This window comes from Amblyomma mixtum, chromosome 6 (assembly GCF_055824585.1).
Source record: "Amblyomma mixtum isolate Tamu chromosome 6, ASM5582458v1, whole genome shotgun sequence".
Taxonomy (NCBI): Eukaryota; Metazoa; Arthropoda; class Arachnida; order Ixodida; family Ixodidae; genus Amblyomma; species Amblyomma mixtum.
In genome coordinates, this window is record NC_143017.1 from 156,394,092 (window position 1) to 156,416,243 (window position 22,152).

The 22,152-nt window shown below is 43.3% G+C and overlaps 1 protein-coding gene across 1 annotated transcript in view; it reads left to right on the top strand.

The window, feature by feature from the left end:
• The first annotated feature begins 116 nt into the window (after nucleotides 1–116).
• The window catches only part of LOC149340912 (uncharacterized), a 28,379-nt gene continuing 6,343 nt past the window's right edge, over nucleotides 117–22,152 (top strand). Inside the window, exons 1-10 of the mRNA XM_089549840.1 lie at nucleotides 117–339; nucleotides 662–704; nucleotides 3,900–4,058; nucleotides 6,382–6,488; nucleotides 8,399–8,522; nucleotides 11,288–11,402; nucleotides 13,488–13,705; nucleotides 14,806–14,901; nucleotides 17,023–17,261; nucleotides 20,642–20,752. Coding sequence (XP_089405966.1) covers nucleotides 196–339; nucleotides 662–704; nucleotides 3,900–4,058; nucleotides 6,382–6,488; nucleotides 8,399–8,522; nucleotides 11,288–11,402; nucleotides 13,488–13,705; nucleotides 14,806–14,901; nucleotides 17,023–17,261; nucleotides 20,642–20,752 — 1,356 coding nt within the window. The 5' untranslated portion in view covers nucleotides 117–195. The remainder of the gene's footprint in view (nucleotides 340–661; nucleotides 705–3,899; nucleotides 4,059–6,381; nucleotides 6,489–8,398; nucleotides 8,523–11,287; nucleotides 11,403–13,487; nucleotides 13,706–14,805; nucleotides 14,902–17,022; nucleotides 17,262–20,641; nucleotides 20,753–22,152) is intronic.

Consider the following 22,152-nt stretch of genomic DNA (forward strand, 5'->3'; position numbering starts at 1 on the left):
TGTCTCCAGTCTGTGACTCTTCATACGAAACTCATTAACGCTTGTCTCCAGTCTGTGACTCTTCATACGAAACTCGCAAATCGAATCCAATCCAACAGAATCCATTTTGCTTTTGTCTTTAATTTTTGTGTTTTGTGAATGCCTCGCTTTATGTCAACAGCAGCAAATGGGAAGTGATGGTATCTAAAGCCAAAGATGTTCAGCGTTTGGGGCTGGCCGTTCGCAAGCCTACTGACCCTGATTTTGTGCTGGCACCTTAATGTTGGCCATTGTGACCCTGTTAACCAGTCGTTCTGCGACAAGAGCATAGTTTCACTTGAAACCGATTGCTCGTTTATGGTAAGCATCAGCGAACTTGGCTCCTGATCTGTATTGATGCGCCGTTATGCAATCAAAGAAAGCAGCGTAAAGTCGCTAAGTTCTTTCTCATAGTCCTTCTCAACGTTCTCCGCACATTGCTCGAAACCATATTGGTCGCGCGTCTTCCGTACACAACCGTTACTACGCTTTTCGTGCTTACTGCTTATAGTCTTGGGCTAACTGCGTCAGCATCCTGTGTTCTTGTTTACTGCCGTCTTTTTTTCTATTTTCCATCAGCGTAAGGTTTGTAGATCGTTCATCATGCTTCATCCCCCCCCCCCCCCCCCCTTTTTTTTTTCAGCAACACGAGCCACCTGGGTCATGCATCATTCACCACACCAACAGTGAGTAACCTATTTCCTCAGCACGCCTTCATGACTGCTGTCTCTGCTTGTAGACGCGTTAATGAAGACGCACCTCTATAAAGCCTAGATTGACGATGTACGTACATACCAAAAGGCCGGCTCGTAAGTATTTCGCGCGGTATTTCACGCTAAGTAAAGTTTGGGAAATATTGGTAAAAAGTTCCGAAAACCGCTGTGCCGATACCAGAAAAGTGCGCCCATGCGACCAAGCACTGGCATGTAGTCCAGTCTGCATGCGTTCTGTACGAGCTGATTGCGCATTAAGCAAATGAAATGGTTTTCATGACTTTGTGGGAGTGTTGGAAATTACCAAGGCACTTTTCTCTCGCAAGCAAGAATCGGCTGTCATTGCAGGCTTTGTGTGCCACTTCCTGGTTCGTGCAGGATTGCTGATCAGCGCACACCTTTTAAATGGCACTATAGTGAATTTCCCTAGTATTTAACTTGTTTCTGCATGTTTTAAAATAACTGAGAGCTTGGTTGAACAGACACTTATTGACCGTTCACCCAAGCTCCAGAGTATTTACAGCTTAGAAATAGGGGAGAAATTTTTCAACGCTTACAGCCCAATTTGGACGTCATCTGAACTGGTCCCATGACTTGTAATGTCTTTCATGCCGTTGTTTGGTTTTTCGCTCATTGTGCCTGGCATAAGAATAGGCACATTTTGCAGTATTTTGTGCGTAAACTTTGTTGTCATACTATTTTTGCCGATATCTTGCGCCAGAAAGTTTTTATTTTTTTTGCAAGTAGTTTCAGTTTTGCATTTTGGCAAGAAGTGAAACTGTGGTGTCACAGTTGACATCAACTGCTGCTTAACGAGTATGAGAAATGTAAACGGGAGACCAGAAAACGCTTCACATCTTCGGTACTGCAATATGGTCAGTAATCTGGTCATACTTTTTGTCGGGATACAAAAGGAGCTGTCATGCTGCAGCAGAGGACTAGCGCTCACCTTCGTTAGAGGTATTTGGGCCCACGAGATGCATATTTCATTCTTGCCTGAACATCTCCAAGATCAGGGCTTTCTGATTAAATTTCTTCATGAACTCAAGGAACGTTACAGGCTGTCTTTGCTCCTTTTTTTGGGCTGGTTAAAATTCTCTTTGTTAGAGATTGGAAATGCTGCTTTTGTCTGTAGCTATGTTTTCATGGTTTGGCTTACTGGTATAAAAATGAAAATAGTAGCTGATTTTAAAGTGATCCTAGCTACAACTGGGTTAGGAATTAGTGCAGTGTTATATAAGCAAGGCAACCAACTCCTACCAATCATAAGTACGAGAAGGGCAAATGTTCGTGGTCCTGTTTAAAAGTAAAATGTTTGAAAATTGCTGCTCAAACTACCGTGTTTTCCGGTGTGTAAGACGCGGGTTTTTTTCAAAAGTCTTGCTGGTGCGTCCTATACAAAGGTGTGTCTTATATGCGAATTCTCCGTTTGTTTTTTTTTTGAGAGAGTTCAGAAATTACTCAGGTTCATGTTCAAGCTTTTTTCACCGAAAAAATATTACTACCAATAACACGGTTGGTTGTAACACACTTAATACTTCACTACGGGGACCGCCGTGCGCAACTTTTTTAGGTGAACTTTATCATGAAACGGTGGGGTTGACGACTTCCGGAATCTTAAACACGCGGACGTTTCGGAGGCCCCAAGCAAAAGCAATATGAAATGTCAAAAGATGGCGACAGTTGCGCTTCTCGCCAATGTCAAGACAAGCTAAAAGAAGCCAACGTTTTTTTTAGTCACCTTTTGCAGCTTTGTTTGCTCTGTATACGCAGTACGTACATAGTGCAAAGAGAATGCTTCAGCCGCGTTGCCTTTTCGATAGCGCATCCGAAGATGAAGACTTCGAAGGTTTTCTGTAAAAATAAAATGTTATGGACATAAGGAGAGTTCCTTCGCTTTTTTTTCTTTCGTGCTAAAATGTGGGCGGGTATGGCTTGCGTGTTGCCTTTTTCGATCACTTAGCGTTGCTTAAGAACTTCACACACGTACGGTGCATTTCGCGATGGTTGCATAAGCATGTTTAATTAAGCCTCACTAGCCTAACTTGGTAAATTGGGGTGCGTCTTATACACGGGTGCATCTTATATACCAACTTTTTCAATGACAGCTTGCATATATGGCAGGTGCGTCTTATACAAGGGTGCGTCTTATACACCGGAAAATACGGTAGTTGTGCACTCATTTGGTTGAGCATATCTCTCACTATCCTTGTCAGTTTCACATGGTACAAGTTAAAGCTCCAGGTTTTAAGCTGTGCAGATTTCAGATAAAGGGGCACAGTTGTCGGTAAATTTACTAAGCTTAGGTAGTACCCTTTCATCGTGCTGTTTGAAAGATTGTTCTGATTTGCACTGAAAAGGTATGTTAGTAAATTGATTTTAATGACGCTGTTGCATTCAGTTTATGACTGTCACCTTTCGGCCATGGCAATTGGTTCCTTATTACCACTTTACAGTAAAGATTGAGCAGTGAAATACGTACGCTCTTTCCTTGCCATGACTACTAGTGTGCAGGGATCATTTTCAAACAGGAGCACTCCTTGTCATTGCTGAAAGTGGTGGAAACACCTCTGATTTTCATTTTGTAAAGGGGGAAGAGAGAATTGATCCTCAAAACATTATTAAAAAATGACTACCACATGGAATTTGCCTGTGGCTAGTAAATGATAGTATTGATCAGCCACAGGCAAATTCCACACGGTAACTGAATTTGTTCTCTTCTGTAGCTTCAGCTTTGATTCAGGTGACAGCGAAGTCACAAGTAGCATTGTTATATGTGAGGTGTACGAAAACTGCAATATATTCACAGCTTCGCTCCAACTATTATGCTAGCCTGCCCCATGAGTGGCAATGACAGCGAGTGAGCGTAAAGCTTATTTATGGCAGTTTTTGTACGCCTCACACAATCTCAATCATACTTGTGGTGTCTCAGCCACCTTTCATCTGCTGAAAACGAACTTGAGAGTATGTGTCATAAGAAGTTCAGTTGTAAATTATTAACTGAGCGTTGGTGAGCTCCAACATAGTGATCCATGTCAGTATTTTATAAGTCGTTCTAAAAAAAAAAACAAAAAACATGCGACAAAAGTTATATGTCACTATCTCTTTAACACTTCGGTGCGTCCTACCCGTTTCCAACAATTTGTAATTTTGGCATTGGTTTTTTAGGTTGTCGTACATACGACCTGTCCTCCTGGAGCATGGAAGATGGCATGAAGCAGGAGCAGGTTGTCACTTCTCTGGAAGATTTGGATTACAATGTCTTCCTTTCAACTTACAAAAACGGCAAACTTGCATTAAATGTTTCTTTCAACAGCACTTCTGAAGGTATGCTGAATTTTTGCCACTCAGAGTCTCTGTCTTTCAGCTCTTGCTGCAGAGGATCAGTTCTGAAGAGTTGGCTACTGAAACATTGAAATGATAAAATTATAATTTTCTTGCAAGATCAGTACCCTAGGTGTAGTTGTACTGTAGCCATTGAAGCTGGTTGGTTGGTTACCGTGGTTTAGCATCCCAAAGCAACTTAGGCTATGAGAGATACCATAGCGGAGGGCTCCGGATAATTTTGACCACCTGGATTTCTTTAATGTGCACTGACATCGCATAGTACGCGGGCCTGTAGCATTTTGAATACTTCGAGATTTCGAATAGCAAACATTTGAATTCGATCGGATCGGATCGAATATCAAATGCTTTACTATCCGACCAAATATTCGAAATTATCAGATATTTGCACATGGTTATGCACAAGACACCAGTAAATAACTTGCCTTGTGGAATTGACCTGTGCTGGCAAGTAATTAATAATTAAATTTCTTCTCCTGCTGTTTGTTTCGATTTCAGCGCCCGAATGATGGCTGAGATGTGTTAAATTAAATTGAGCTCGCATGAGGCATAAAAAAAAATTGATGTTATTAATACTTTTTTATTCATTCTTATTCTGGCTTTTAGGGTTGGCTGGCATAAGTGTAAGAGTTGGAGTGAACTAAAGTGAAGAAGCAGGAATTATATCACAGTGTTCTTATGCCTCATTTGGTCTGAAGTCTACTGATGTGTCGTAGTGAACAGATACTGTTTGACTGCTCAAATCCAAGCCAGAACAGTTGGAGAGAAAAAATCTATTAAGAATCATTTAGCCTTGCGGAAATGTGTCGCTCATGTCAGCAGTGAGGATTGCAATCCACATTTGATAATGTGCTTTGGCCCAAATGGGAGTGGATGGGAAGAAGGAATAACTGAAGGGGAAGTAAAATGCTCTTGGGGAAAACGGTGAAATGTATGGAGTTTCTTTTTCTTTGTAGAACTCTACGCCAAGAGCCCTAAGGACAAACTCATTTTCTTTAGCTTCACCATGAAACTTGTTGCGCTTTCAGTAAATCCTCTTTGAAGCCTGTGAAATAAGGCATAATCTAGAAAAGCAAAGCTGGCAATGAAATTTGAATTAAAAGGCATTGAAACACAAGCCCGTAGATGGGCTTAAAGGAAGAGCCTACTGTAAGAGACTAGTATAAAATATTGACATGTTCCAATATCACCACATTGTGTCAGTAACGCGTGCAGAACTCTTAGTTTTGGCAGAAATTTGTTTTAAATTGGTGAGGAAAGTCAGGTGTGAGCAGATGGTAGCATCACGCTATATTCTCTTGTTACAGCTAACATGGCAGTCACCTGGAGTGAATGTACTGTATTTCATTACTATGTCCCAGCGCCTTACGGACAGTTATTTTGTTCATATCAGCTTAATCCAGCCCAGTTTTCGCTCTTTCAGTAAATTACAGCTGCTCTTATTGTTCAACCTTCCTTGATTCCTTTAAAAATTTTTAGAAGAGGAATCGAACAACCAACACCACTATACTTGCAGCAGCACCAGCGTCGGCAGGGCTGTTGATAGCAAAAACGGTTGCTGGTGTCTGTGATAGATATCGGCAGTTTTATTTTATTGATAAGTTTTTTTAAAACCATCTTAGCATTCTTATTTGTACTTTTAAAAAAAAAGCTGTGCATCGTGGTTAATGTTGGCTCATTACTGCCACTGCACTTCACCTAGATGGCACAGTAGTTGTGTCTATATAGTTGCATTGAGTTATTGTGCCGACTGTATATCGTGTTCTCGATGTCAGGGTTTACAGACGCCGTCTGCCATTAAGAAAGTGAGAATACCAAATAGAAGAATTAGGTTTGTTCTGCTGAGTCTCGGCTGGGTATTCATTTATTTGAGCAAATAGCTTTCGATTTGTGCTAAAAAAAATTTCGTCTGTAAAGCTGGTAGACTGCCTCTTATGGAGAGGTCAAGGAGCAAAAACATTTGCATAAATGACACCATTTGGTACCCGCCTTGTTCTTCCTAAAGCCTGCTTCCGAGCTAGTATGTATTTTAGAACACGCCTTTTGCAAGGATTGCTGGCAGACATGACACAGAGGAGCCATTAGCCAGGCTATGAGTGTGGCTTTCTGATCGAGCAAGATCAGGAGAAAATGGTGGGACTTGTCACTGCTTCACGACAACCATGATGGTGTGACAGCGGTCATAGTTTGGGTGATGTTGCACAAATTACTATGTTGGCTGCATTAAGACCTCCCTGAATTTTCTGCATATTCTGAATATGTGGCTGTGTTCTCATCTCTGACGCTTAAAATGTTGGTATTACAGCTGTGCGTGGCTTTTACTTTAATCTTTTTGAGCACAACTATCCTGGTGCAAGTGAGAAGTACAATACTTGCCGCTTGTTTGACCTCAGGAAGTCTAAGGTCGAGTTGGTAAGTGTGCCTTTACAGTTTCTTCTGAAGCTCTTGGAGAGGGTGTTTACATTTAAACTTTGTTATGGCGATTACGAATATTACGAGTTATTGGCTGTGTCGAACTTTTCCTGGCAATATGTCCAAGTGGCTGTTGTTGGTCCTGCTATTTTTGTCACCTCTGATGGTGTCAGGTGCACCATTTTTAGCCTAGAAATCAAAACTGCTTGAATGACCTCTGAAAGCTATGCACATCAATTTGGTTTTTGATAGTGTCAGGGCAGCTTCGCCAAAGAGGGTCGTGGCTAATAAGGTTGGGTATTTCCGAAGTGTATCACACCAAAGAAACTGAGCATCAGGCCAGGCGAAAGCTTGTAGCTATTCGAAAACCCATTGGTACCTGGCAACACAGGGGATCAAACCCTGCACCTCCCATATAAGCAGCGGATGATCAAACTACTGCTGAGACGCTGAAAAGCTAAAACCTGGCGGTTTTATATTTGTCTCATCGCATTGTATCAGTGTGTGTCAATTTTGTTTTCTTCAACTGTGTGCACGAAAATAAACAAGCAGTTTTTGTTGCAAGCAGTCATGCTTTTCGCCAAGCGTGCGTCCCACATCACTCTTACACACTTATTGCAAAGGTCTCGTTTATGTAATATATTTAACTATAATAGCAAATGCCCTCATAGAATAAATACATCCCCATGTTAATATAAAATTTAGAAATAATTTATTGTGTAAAATAATTTAATATATTGTAAGTAATTTAATTGAATGCAGGGTAAATTTTTCAGTGTAAATATGCCCTGCAAAGTAGCACCGTAACTTCGTAGTGCAATTAACGCTTTCTAGTGCACTTAGTGCAAGTAACGTAATGACCACAAAAAAGCGTGGTCATTATGCGAGTAACTGTGGTACATTCTGTTTTCTCACGTATTCAATTCTTTAGAAAGCATATCAATAAATGCAGAGCCATTCTCACATCCTTTATCCCTTACAAGCGCCCACTGCTGGCTGGCAGCAGCCACGGCCTCTAGCTCTTTGCGCACTGGCACCTAGTGCTTTCAGCAGCCTGCATGTATTCACCGTGTTGCGAGGTAACAAAGCTGTTGTAGTGCATATGCTTTGGATAGTGAGTACCTATATGTCCATTGTGCGTGTAGGTTCTCAACCAGTGCTCTGTGCTTGGCATTCAACACGTTTCAATGGGTGAGGGCCAGGTTTTGTTGTTGGCTGCAGCACTGGTATTGCTCTACAGATGTACTGTCATGTAGTTCTTGAGAACATGATCAGGCCTTTTCACAAGGCTGCGCTCTGCACGTACATGCCTGTCCTACTCTCCCGACTTTCATTGATCGTAAACAAACAGTCAGCTAGTACTGTGCAGCAGGTGCAGGCAACATCTGACGCCTGCACCTAAGCCTCCACATGCGCAGGTAAATCTGTTGCAGCAGATAATACCCTATTGCAAGACATTTTCAAAGCTCCGGCTGTGAAGAAGTAGATGTATGGACAGATTGTGCCCGCAACACCTGTATACTTTTCTTTAAATCAGTTTTCTGTGTAGCAGACGAATTTTTGTGCACTCCCCAGAGGGCACTGTATGTTGTAAAAAAAAAAAAACTCCTAGTCAATTCACCGAGAAGAGGTTATAGATACCGGCCATTGCTGTTTCTTTATCCAAGCTTTTATCATCCAGAAGTCTTCCAGGTTTTAAATGCAAAAGCACCGTTTGAGACCCCTCCCCTTGCTTTCATCATTTTTTTTTTCATCATCGTTTGTGCAGTGCAGTTTGCGAATGCACAAGTAGTTGGTTTTTTTATGTGGTTTGAATAGGGTCCAGGAAATATTTCGCGGCCTGCTTTGCTGAACAGGTCGCACAAGGGCATTATTATTTTTGTTCTATTTTTTCATTGAACACTTTTCAGGTGAATGTCTTTTATGACTGCTACTTCAATATCAAAGGAGACAATGCCGACACCAAATATTTTTTGATGACATCACGGGGGCTGCCTACAAACCGCGTGGCAAAGTTCTTTGTAGGACTTGGGAGTGAGTGTTCTGATTACACTGTCTTTTGTCAACATGTCATTTGGACTTGCATGCTCTTGACCCACGTAGTGGAGTCTGTTGTCATTTTATGCCTTTTAAAGTAGTACTATTAATGACATTTGTAGTAGTACTATAAATAGCATTTAAAAGTTAGTAGTAGTAGTAGTAGTAGTACGTGCGTCATGGTGCATGGTCTGTCCAGATGTCGTTCGTACACTATGCTGTCTGCTATCGGTGGCTGTGAAAAGGTTCACACGAACAGTTCTTTGTTTCCCAGACATGGGTGCAGCAAATTGTATGCTTCATGACCTTGTCACGGAATTCTCTCCTCCTTGTGCAAAGTATCAAACAAATTTGCTTGCCGAGTTTGGTTATTACTTTGCTTGCTTTTTTTTTTCCGCCTTCTGAGCTCTACCTATAATGTGCTCTCTGTAATTGCTGCTCTCCTGTCCTTCTCTCTCTCTGCAACTCTTCTTGATACAAATCCCAATTATAGGACATTGGTGGCCTGGGATCTTCTCGTAACCGTCACTGTCTGTGAGTTTGCTTCTTCTATGCTTCACGTCTTTTCTTTGCATACCTTCCTTTCGTGCTATATGTGCCATGTATACAAGTGCACTATATATGGATGTCTGTACTAAATCTGCAGAATGCTTATAATCTGTCTTGCTCACTTTTGTGCTAGTGGCAGCTGCTGATGCCAGAGCAGTTTATATCTTGTACATAGCTGACAATTTTGTTGTATAAATAAATATGGAGCAATGCCTTCTGTGCATAGTATTATTTTTGAAAGTCCCTTGAATGTGCACATTTATTATGGAATTTTGTCCTCCTTTGTGATCTGAGCTGCAGCAAAGATGGCAGCTGCCATCATCACATGATCAACGCCACTGCATGCTTTTTGTAGGCCCCGCTTTTTTGTTTGCTGTGCCATTAGACAGGACTCCTTCAATCATGATTAAATGCTAGATTTGTGTAGTGGAGTTTCCATCCCAGAATAAATCTAGAGAGAAGGCTTAAATTTTTACTGTGCATAATCAGTGTTTCTGTAAAATTTTCAGTAGTTTGCTTAACTTGAACTTCCGTCTATTGCAGAACTTAGTTCTGGTTTTGCTAGTTTGAGTTAACCTTGGTTTTAAGTATGTGAGAAACAACTGAATCACTCATTGAATCGGAATAGTAATAGACGGACAGCCAGTCACCACTTTAGACTAATTATTAAACATTCCGTTTCTGCCAGCAGTTAATACGTAAGCTCTAGAAAGTTTCAGATGGTGGTGGTGTGTGAAATGTCTTATATCAAGGGCAAATTATGTGTCAAAACTAGAATGTAGCTGCATGTGTGTGTGTGAAACAAAGGGCAAACATGACAGTTATAAATGCGGCTGTTCTAGGCCTTTCTTTGAAGTGCTGTTGATGTCAATCAAGGCATTCATTGATTGTAGATAAGGGCTTCCCATCACGTCAAAAGAAGTTATATTCCTTTGCCAGCAGCCCTTTCCTCAAGTTTCAGCTTGCAATAGTACTTACCAAGGCACCATTCGTAACTCGTCTTTGTCAATGCCTGTCACTGCAAGCCACGGCAAGCTTCCACCAGTAGGCTGTTGTGGGCAGCAGAGCCTATTGTAAATTTACCTGCCACCACGCTTTCGGTGACACTTGACAGCAGCAAGGCTAGTAAACTTAAGCCTACACCAAGTTATCTTTAGCAAATGCATTAGGTGATGCATTGGGAAACGCTCAAGAATAGCATTTAACTCCTGCGAGGCACTGTGTGCCACCGTTATATGGCCACCATGGAATGAACTACCCTCAAGGCCGCAACGGTTCATGCAATGAGCCCTTACCGCAAGTACTGATCGAAGTCAATATTTTTAGTAGGCCTTCATAGCAGTAGTCATGCAGAATCGGCTCAAACTGCCAGTGTGGCCCTTTAAAATAAGACACTTTGAGTCACCATTATGGTCTCTCCCTAGGCCCCAAGGTAATGCAGTGCGTTATTTGTTCAGACTGGCCTCAGACTGGCTTTCTTTGATGGACTGGGACATATGGTGACACCACGTTCTACTGTCTTAGAAGAAGGACACTAGTGCCCAGACAAGGGCACAGGAGGTTGTTGGTTCCTCACAGTTATTCACAATGGCCGCCTCGATTCCATGACTGGAAACACAGCGCTGCCTGAGCGGAGGTCTGTCTGCGACGGCTTTTGTGAAACGTGCCCACGCGTTACCAGCATGCTGCCTCCTGTGACCCCCTGATTAGCGAGGCAGTCGAGCCACGCTCCACTTTGTTTGCCGCATCTGCTGTGAGATGCGCCGCACGAGACAGAACGTCAGCTCCAGCCATGCTACTCGCAGCATTCCCTACCTAATATATCAACCGTCTACCTATCTAATCACAATAAAAAACAGTCTCCTGAGAGACGCTATCGGTGGAAGTGCTTCATGCTAAATCAGCTGCCCGAGCAAAGAAGCGACCATTTGTGGGTTGAGTGGCACCCCTCGCCGCCACCGTAGCTGTGCTCAAATTTCACAATGGGGAGTACTGTAATCATCTGTGAATTCTTTAGCTGCATTTAAATGTGGACGCAGTGTAAATATGCTACATTGCACCTCTTCCACTCCACTATCCCCCCCCCTGCTATAACGCCTTTGGGCCATGCGAGGTAACTCTTGAATAAAGAATAGAGACAACCCTTGGGCTGGCACTTTTTGTAAGGCTAACATCCTACCCTCCCTCCTCTTTCCCCACATTTGTATGTGCAGAAGGAGAGACTGTGTGTGACTGGGAGAGCACAGTCATGGTCCTGGAACCAGCTCTGTCCAAGAAGTCTGTGATTGCTCAGTTTAGTCTCGCCAGCAGCGCACTTAACATCAGCAGGTGAGTACCTCTTTTCCTTAGAAACTGCCTCCCTCCTTTTCACTTGTTGCAGTATTTAACCAAGAATCGTATCTAAATTTATTATGCGATATATTTTACCTGCCTTTATAGTCTGTTATTTTGGTGCGCGCAGTGACCAGCCATAGGCTTAATGGCACACGACTTTTAACTAGTTCTCTTAATCCTTCAAAAGATATGCACACAAGTGTACTCATAACAAACTTGCAGCGCTTGCTGCACACTGCTGTAATTTCTCTGTTTTAGACTAATTCAGCACCTTTGTTATTGGAGCTGAAGTTTTTTTTATTGTTAGGGCAGGTAGTAAATACCACATTTACTGGCATAATTTGCGCACCCCCATCTTTTTACCCGGATTTAAAAAAAAATTACTTGCATATTTCGCACTCCCAGCTGTGCAAGCACACCAGCATGCTTCCGGTAAGAAAGAGTCGCAACCTGGCTCTCTCATGCCGGTGGTCGCTTTCCCGCACGACCGGCGTAAGCTCCAAAGCATGCGTCGCACCGGGATCCGAAACTGCCGAATCGTTGTCTATTCCGTCTGCCACTATTCAGCTAGGCCACATGCGAGGGCACCAGTTGATCGCCTTGTATCTCCGTTTGCCTCTGACTGCCGGCTTTGCGATTGTATCATTCCGCGTTTATTGCTTTGAGCTACGCACGTGCGAGTTTTGGGGTCGACTTATTATCTGCCACTGTACCTATATGCATTGCGCGTTATGACATTTGTAGTTTTTTAGGACATGCTTGCAAAATCTCCACATAATTTGCGCACCACCTTTTTGAAGTCTTAATTTTGGAAAAAAAGTGCGCGAATTACGCTAGTAATATGGTAGTATTTTTCAAACGCATACTTGAATATATTCGCGTGGCCAAATTTATCGCATTATTTTATTCCAAGTTTCTCGTGTTGTCTGCTGCCAGGAACAAACTTAGGTGATTACATGATGCCCTAAATGCCTTTCTTTTTTTTCTTTTTGACTCTTCAGAGGAATGTTGCAAATTCTGCAGCTATAATGAAGCTTTTTTACACAGATCTGTGGACCTCTGAAACATTAATACTTGGAATTTCACGTTTCCAGCTAATGTAACTGGTGTTCTTTGGACTTGCACACTTGCAACTTGCACACTTGCAACTTGCACACTTGCAACTTGCACAAAAAACTTTTTGAACAGAAGTGGTGAGCAGTGTTTGATAAGCTTAATCCCCGCTTCGTCACGCATCAGTGCAGTAAGGTTACATCTTGTTTTGTTAAATTCTGACACTTTTGTTTTCAACTATTGTTTTGTATATCAGGCTGGCTGATAGAATCACTTATTCTGGGTACTAAGATGCCGTGAAATTCTATATCGTTTAGCACTGGACAATAGCTGTTGCCAAATGCTTTCAGCCGATGTCTTTTATTTATTATTATTACTAGTACATACTGCGGACCATGGTTAGGTCCAGGCAAGAAAAGTATATAAATGCAATGTAAAATCACAGCAACAAAAATTACATTATTTGCGAAAAATAACATAGCGGGAAAATATATCAATACATTAATACATGAGCAACATAATATACTAACATGGAACATGGTTAACGTACAAAGGTTAGTTTTCCAAGGGTTGATGAGGTTTGATTAATGAGTTCCGGTCATTTGTGGCACTCAGAATGAAGGAAAACTTAAAGAAATTGGTCCGTGAAAAATACGGAGATAGTAAATCTTTGTGGTAGTGTCGTGTGCTTCTTGTTGGCATTGGGGAAAGAAAGGGTGAAGAGGCAGCAGCAGAGGTAAGGAGGTAACCGGAATGTGGCAGGTGGAATTCTTGAAGGTTTTTGCGTTTTCCTCCTTTTTTTCTTCTTCTTCTTGTTGGGGTTTTGACTGTTCAAAGCATTTAATGCCTACGCTGACTCTTTCAGGCATGAGGAGAGCCAAAAAGCGAAAGAGAGCATTTTTCAAACGTCGTCGTTGCTAATTTATTGTCAGGAGCTTCACTGTGCAGAGCATTTCATGGGTCACACCACCTCTGGGCTCCAAGGTCATGTGTCGTTGGTCTTTGCTTGTTCCCACACTCAACCAGATACAACGTCACGCTTGTAAAGGAAGGGTCCACAATGGTGGAAAACAGCGTGGCTGATAAGCAGACCATTGAGACCAAGCCTGGCGAGAGCCCAGCGGCCACTGTGTCCTTCAAGAATGTGTCCCCCGGCAGGTATTACCTTCTCATCCACCCCGATCACCTGGAGTGGATTCCCAATTGCTCTGTGACCAGGACAGACACTTTCGCGATTCCACCAAGTGAGTGCACCCTGCAAAATGCATTGCAGTCATTTATTTCACTGCTTGTGAATCCTCATTACAGTACTGAGAACTTAAAAAAGGAAATTAAAAAAATGTTTGATGAATCCTGTAATTGTAAAACTATATTTAGGAAGGAAGGTCAGTTTCTAGAAAAATTGGGAACTTTGCAAAAATTTTCGTGCAGCATAGTGACTCATTTCCCCTCTTTCTGTTCTCATATTTTCTATACTGTTACGCTCTAAACAGTAAGAAGCAAAAAGGGAGTAAACTGTCCTCTAGCGCACACCCCTTTTATAAAAAGGTGTGTGCTAGAGGACAGCTTGCCCCCTTTTTACTCTCACATAGGCGTATTTGTGTTTAGAGTGCGTGTCCTTTTAGAGCGTAGATTGACTATGCTCCAGTAATTGTGCAAGTTGGAGGACACCTGTGGCTGGCATATTAACTTTGTGATGTCTTGTTTATCTTTCTTTTTTTCACGTGCTAATGAATCATGACTGCCACTCTCATGTGTCCGTGATGCATCATTTGTTTTTCGGTCTGAAGTGATGCGCTTAAATTATTTCTTCATACTGTGCCCTCCCATTTCATCTTTCAGTGACTGGATCTATCGCGATGCTGCACTCAGCGTCATGCACTCATAATGATGTAACCAAATGAGGAACTCATTCTTTACTCTTTTGTCTTGTAAAAAAAAAAAAATCTGACTCATGCTCTAAAAGAATATGGGGGTGGTTTGTAGCATCCTATTTAGTTTATTAAAGGTGTAAAACCTTGTGTGCTGTAGTGTAATTTGCAGTCACCTGTAACCCTTTCAGTGCCGGGTTTTTGCGGGATCCCAGTGTCGGGTTGCTGTTTTCTAGAAGATGAGGGAATATAAACACAGCCGTCTACTTTTGGTTATACTCATTTTATATTCTCCTTGGTGTTGCTGATAAACGAATACTAATCAAGACAGCAACCCACGCAAGAATACCACTGTTCTCCGTATCTTTGTAGTGTTTAATCTGGCATGTTGTGCTGTTTCGGCTTTAGCTGTCTGTCATGCAATCACAGGAACACTACGTTCATTTCAGTGCTGTTATTCTGTTTTGTTCCAGATGCCCACAGAGCTGCTCTTGCCATCTCCTTGATGTGTGGGCTGGTCCTGCTTATTGTCATAGTAACAGCATCGATCATCTACGTATACCTCAAGAGTGAGTCCCCACGTTATTTGAGCCTACTGTAGCGGAGCAATATTGAGAAAAACCCAGCTGCTTTAATGCTGCGGGTCTGAATTAAAAAAATATGTTCTGTTGGCGCTACACTTTAAGGTTGGAGCCAACAACAAGATCACACTCCACACAGCCTCTGCATTAGTGTTATATCAGTTGCTGTCTTTTGCTTGCTTTTTACCGGCAATAAATTTTGCTGACTAAGTTATGTGCTTAAACGCTGCATCCACATGTTTTACTCATGGTTGAATTGTGCATAGGAGGCTGGGAATTAATGTCCTAAAGTTCCATTTTTGCCATTGATGTAAAAACTGTGTTTGCACATAATCTGTATTTCTTAATGGGCACATTCGTGTATGTGCTATGTAGCGAACTGATTTCGTGAGCACCCTGTACTTGTTACCTTCTGAAAAACTTGGTTTGTCATGAGTTATGTAAACGCTTCTTTATAACTGCCGCATCTTAACATCAAGTGTTGTTTACTGTTGTTCGTGATAGTTTTGGTAAATTTTCCAATTTGCACTCTGCGTTAACTTACAAATGGCCAGACTTGTTCAGTACCGCCTTTGCCCAAGGGCAACACCTAGTGTCAGAAGTGCAGCAGGTCAGAACACGCGAACAGCGGATTCAGCACAACAAGAAAGGAGATCACACCATCAAACAGCGGATCAACACAATGGCGCAAGTAACAAGAACCATCACTAGAATATCTGAGAGATAAAGAGCAATGAAAGAAGAAGACGTAAAGAGATTAGTACAGGCCCTCATCTTAAATTGTCACTGGTGTGAATGCATTCAGTTCGTCTCGACAAAACACTTGTAGAATCGGAGCCCGCACGCTAACGCATTCCCCTCCGCATCAGTTGCATTGATTTGTCGTAATTGTTTTTTTTGTTTTTGTTTTTTGAGGAACGGGCCAAGAGCAATGTTCTGAAGGCAGGAGCACGTGGTGCCAGAGGCATCGCATTGCTTGTGCATGCCGCTTTTCCCTTGTCCCCTGTCGCCCGACACCACTTCTGCGCGGTTCCTGCTCTTTCCTAAGTTGTGATAGCCCCAAAGCTGCCGGCACGTAGTACGTCACAAGGAGGGGGGAGCTGACAAAAAGGAGGAGGATGAATTCAAGACGCGGCAACGGCGCAGAGTCCAAAGAAGGCTCCCTTCCCCCATTTGGCCCTCATGGCATGACCCCTCATAGCTGCCAGGATCCAGAGCCACTGGCGTGGCCTGCGCATCGTCGCACATAGGTTTGGATCGATTTTACGCGCTCAGAGTCCAATATATGCAATGTGCAGTTCGTTGTAGAAGGTATATTTCTGTGACGAAATGACGAAACAGCTTTGGGAGTTCGATGTAAACCATAATTCATTCTACCTGGGTTTGTTATAATCGGGTTTGACTGTATGGTTGGTTTGGCAAAAGGCCATGAATTTTGGACACTGCAACATAAGACCACACTTTGTCTCTCCTTGCTGACTGTTGTGTTAGCAATAGTATTTATTGTATTATGGCTGTAGCAATTTATGCTAGTTTGGTTGCAGCAGCTTTCCCATTTTGGCCAGAGCGAATAGGAAGTCCATATCGCCTGTGCCCATGCTAGATCCCAGGCATAAATTTTCGGAGTTGCTGTTGCAGTCAGTGAAAGGATTAAATTTCTCTTGCCGCATACGCACTACAGGAGTTGGCGCAGAGAGTTTTACCTTGAGAGTGGCAGTTCGCGCCGCCAGCCTTATACCAGTGATAAGAAAATATGCTGTTTTTAGCTAGGCATTGCCACATCCAAGTAATACTGAGGTGTCCCAACAAAGCATTAAAAATCAGTCGCCTCAGCCCGCGTCAAACATTGCGACACACAGTGAGCACTTCCAATTCATTCTGCGAGAACCGCAGTAAGTACTGCAACCATGGCAGTGTTAAACAAAACCCACTGCTACATGCAGCCACTGCGTAATGTTGAGAAATAAACTGGCCAGCGGTTTAGTTGGCAGAAGCACTGATACCCTTGTTAGTGATGGCACTCTGACCTAGCTAACCTCGCCAAATCAAACCACCGAGAAAAAAATATACAAATTCTAAATTTGTGTTCTTGTTGTCCGCACCTCACAGGAAGGGCACTACCACCATGTGGATCTGCCACTGTGTTCCTGCTGTACTCCTATGACTCGGCTATGCACTTTGAGGCAGTGAAGGCACTGCAGCAGTTTCTCTCCAAAGTTCCTGGCCTGCGCGTAATATTCGATGTGGCTGAAGCCAATGAAATGGGAGCTCCTCACCACTGGCTGCCCACTCAGCTTCGTCACGCTGACTACATTCTGCTCGTGATATCAGCTGGCGTCTATGACAAGGTGCGTGCGTATGCAGACACTTTGAGCTGATGTTTTATAACAGTAGTATTGCTTGTTATTTATCCATATCATGTTGTATTCGTATTGTGTGCCTGTATTATTCCATGACATTTTTGGTTTGCATATATTTTACCTTTGTGTTTTGGGTGTCGAATTTCATGCAGTGACTGTGTGCATTTATGAAGTGTGCATTTTATTAGGGATGCGCAAATGTTAAAATTTTTGAATATGAAGAAAATAGTCTGAAAAAATAAGTCGGCAAATGTGCTTATTATTATTATTATTATTATTATTATTATTATTATTATTATTATTATTATTATTATTATTATTATTATTATTATTATTACCAAAATAATAAACCTAGACTGATTAAACAAAACAATCATACGAAAGCATCGTACAAAAGAAAATCTGACATGCACAGAAATGTATATATTGTGATTAAACAGCTTAACAGTATGCAGCTGCACTGTGGCCATGCAAGACGGGTAACAAAATGAAATGCATGAAAGACACAGGACTGGCAACTAAACATAACATAGTGGGCAGTAAAACCTCATTAATTCTGACTTCAAGGACTGGAAGAAATAACCCAATTATCCAAACATAAAGTTTTTAAATGCCTTCACACTATGAAAATAAAAAATGTGCCGAAAATGTGGTGAAGCATTGTGAGGATGCTCCATCACACAAACAGTGAAAACCCTGTGACGAGCACGTCGTTTTGGTGTGCTGGAAGAACAACGTGGGTGAAAGCGAGGGGAAAGCACACTGGCGTCGCATGATAAGCCTGCTTCTAAAAAAATGCCAGTGACACGCTAGTTGGTGTCTCAAAGTGGTGCACAGGTGGCTTTGGACAGCTGACGAGCGCAGTGCCCATGAACACCGTCACCACGGGCTGGTGGCAAAGCTCAGAAACAAAACTACCGTAAAAACCCGCGTATAATACGAACCCGAATATAATACGGGGCTAAGTTTTAGAGACGCGAAATGGGAAAAAAAGTTTCACCCGTGTATAATACGAGTAACACAAGCTCATAGAAGACATTTATTCAAATCGTATCCCGCACTTCACTTCAATTACTTTGTTCTTCAGTAGCGCTTTCTTCGGACATTTCTTTGTCCGACAAATCATCCCAAATGTACTCATCTTCCGTGCCATCGAGGGCGTTTGAGATGCCGCACTTCTTAAGCCCGCTTCAGCCGCCCGGTTGGCGTCACTGCAGGCTCACCTGAGCGCATCCACTCTGCGTAGCACCGCCTGACTGCGTCCTTGAACGGTTTGTTTACACAACCATCAAATGGCCGCGAAAGCTTTGTCGCGTTCCGCTGCACGCGAAAAGGGCTTCTTTCTGTTGTGGCCATCCACGAATGCTTCCTTCGACGACACCAAACTGCCTCCCGGCCGCACCGTTGCCGATGTTCTCCGCAGCCAAAATCGCTTGAAAGTAGCCGAGTACTGTTTTCAAGACCGTGACATTGTGCTCTCTAAAACAATATCCACTTCACGAAGTGTGCCTTACATGCGAGCACGTGCGTTGTCAACAGGCGCACCCAACGGATCAACAAAGAAACGACGTCGTGATGTCGTTTGTCGAGAGTAACGAATCCAAGCCGTAGCCACGCCGCGAAAACGAAACCAAAACTTCGAGCAACTTCGAAAATTTTTGTTCGGATCCGTAAATAGTACGAGGCGGAAATTTAGGACGCTAATTATGGGAAAAAAACCTCGTATTATATGCGGGTTTTTACGGTATATGCCCAGGCTATTTTTGACCTAGCTACCAGGGCCCTCCTCTCGTCATCACATCTGCCGTTAAGCGCAAGTCAGAGGTATGCGGGTTACAAGGCACTATTCAATGGTTGGTATTTTTACTCAACCACTTGCTCAGCCAGTAACACCTTGACTCGGCCGGCTTTCGGGAGTATCACAAGTGGGCTTTCCCATATATCATAGTTGATGAAAACAAAGTTGCAAAGCTCACGCAAGAAGAGTCGCGAAGGCAACAGGATGAGTGCCATGAGTGTGGGCATTAAGTATGTAACGCATTATAGAAGAATGAAACAAAAAGTCCTTCGCATTCATATTATTATTTCTTAGATCACGTGTGATACGTGGCACAGCCCACTGCTGTGATTTCGCACGAGGACCAAGCCAGTCAGAATCTGACCGTACGACCGAAAGTATGACCTCCCTACACAATAAACCATGGCGAAGGGGACGTCTTTGTCCCATTTTCCTAACATTTTATAGTCAATCTTGGGATAAATTGCCCAGATATTGTGGTTTTGCCACAGTCACGTACATGAAAGTCGGAACGATATTCAATCGTCCTGATTGTTTGGAAATTCTATTAATATCACTGTATCAAGTTTAATATGTACTGAATAACAAACATAATCATATTTGAAATTTTGAACATGGCGGCTAACGAAAAGAGTTCAGCTTAAATTGAGGGCAATGTGGCAAGCTAGGAAACAGAAAATGATAGGTGTAACTTCAAGAGACAGGAAGAGAGCAGAGTGGGTCAGGGAACAAATGCGAGTTAGTAATGTCCCAGCTGAAATCGAGAAGAAGTGGGCAGGACATGTAATGGAAATGAAGGGTAACCAATGGTCATTAAGGGTAACCGACAAGGTTCCAAGAGAAGGCAAGCGTATCAGCTGAGGCAGCAGAGGTTCAGGCGGGCAGATGAGATTAGGAAATTTGGAGGCATGAAGTGACTGCAGCTGGTTTAGGACAGGGTTAAATGGAAAGATATGGGAGAGGCCTTTGTCCTGCAGTGGCAGTGTTAGGCTGATGATGATGTGTGGGGAGTAACACCAGGAAACGGCATGAGGTCTGTGAGGGACGCAGTAGTGAAGGGTTTCTGGATTGATTTCGACCACTTGGGGTCTTTAATGTGCGCTGATATAGTGCAGCATGCAGGGTTTTTTGCATTTTGCCTCCCTCAAAATGCAGCTGCCGTCTGTGTGAGTTGATCCTGCAACGTTAGGCTTAGCAGGCAAAGCCATTGGCACTAAGCCACTGTATTGTGGGACTATTTAGTGGGCCGCAGGCAGTCATATTACGAGATGTGTCATTTCACAGTGCATTTGCTTTATGCTAACAGATGCATGGTTGAAATTAACTTGGCAACGTCAAGATATTTGCATGTTCACTTGATTACAGGTGGCACCACTGTTGTGCAGCTGGTCTGTCAACAATGAATTTCAGTTAGTGTTAACTTTGTGTCACTCAGAGCAATCAACTACGACATTTATTTAAGACAACATTACCCGAACTCATGCCTCTGGTGGAGCTGGAAAAGTGGCAGAATCACTTGATGCGTGTACTTGGTTTCACTTGGTGATCTTGGTATAATCCCTTGTTACAGGTGGAGAAATACCGGAGGCCCACCCACGAGCACCACCCATGGGGTGATCTTGTCACACCTGCTGTCTACGACATTGTGCGTCTCGATGCGCTCCAGAAGAAACTAGTCAAGGTGGGATGTTGTGGCTTGGTGTCTGCGCCATTTCGGTGCAGCCTCACTGCCAGATGTCGAGACACTGAACTGAATACACATCATCCACTGGACATATTAACAGAGCCCTTCAGTGCTTTTTCTGGGGACAAAACTCTTGCCGGAATTTCATAGCACAGGCCGCTAGAGGTGCCAGTGCTTACAAGAGTGCATCAAGCCACCGTAGAACTCACCAGCCGCTGTTATATTTCAGGCAGTATTTGCATCGTAGTAAAACGGAAAGGTGAGCTGGTTGGTGCTGGTTCTGCATGGTTCTAGCACAGGCAGACAACCGAGAAAGGAGGACTACACATGCGCTTCTACTGACAGCTGAAAATTTTATTGCAGGAACACATGACATGAATTTGTGCGAAAATATGAGGTAAAACGATGAAGTTAAGAGAGCTCCCCACCCCACAGAAGGGCACAACTACGCTGATGCCAGCAGTGCGCCAACGTCGACCTACAGCGGTGACGGCGGCATGTCACCAGAGAACAGACCAGTCGGGTCGCAGTCAGCCAGCACAAGTCAGCCGCACCAACCGTTAGCCATCGCCATCTTCACTTCGCACCGCCCACTGGCACACTGCGCGACGGCGTTGTTTTCGATATCTGCTGCCTTCTTTTACCTGCTGGTTGTTTAGTAAATATCTCGTATGTTTGCTAAATCAATGCTTCGAGATACAGTGAAAGCTCGTTAATTCGACCCCCGTTAATTCGACAAATCGGATAATTCGACGCGCGCGCGAGGTCCCTACAATTATACATAGGAGTCTATGGGGCTAAACTCTCGTTAATTCGAACAAATTCTGCCGTGCGTCGGTTAATTCGACTTCACTCCGCAGCCCGCCAAGCCGGTGTGCCGAGAGCAAAAAGAAAAAAACACTGCCATGAGCGGCGCTACTGTACGGCTGATAGGCCATCCCTATGGTCATATCATCCATCCAATCCGTCCATCCATCCGAGGAAGCGAGTTAGCGGCGGCCGAAGCGGCTGGCGTCTTTTTTTTTTGTGCTTTGTTGTGTCGCAGCAGTCGCTATCACGGTTATTTACGGCGCCTTTTTTGGTAAATGCGCACTTTGTCAGCGTGTTTACTGCGCTACTTGTTGTTGCTGTTTTGTTGCGACTGAGAGAAGGGTGAAAGGAAATCGCAAGGGATTGCCTACTGGCTCAGCCACCACTGCTGCCATGTGCAGATAGAGGAGAGTTAAAAGATCAGAGAAAAAGATAGAGGAAAGATAAGACACCGGTCCACAGTCCCCGTGCAGATAAGAGGAGAGTTAAAAGATCAGAGGAAAGATAAGACGCGCGTCCCAGCAACAACGCCGTCCCCGCGGACGCTGGTTGAAAAAACAGATAAGTGGGGCGGGGAGCGGCGCTCC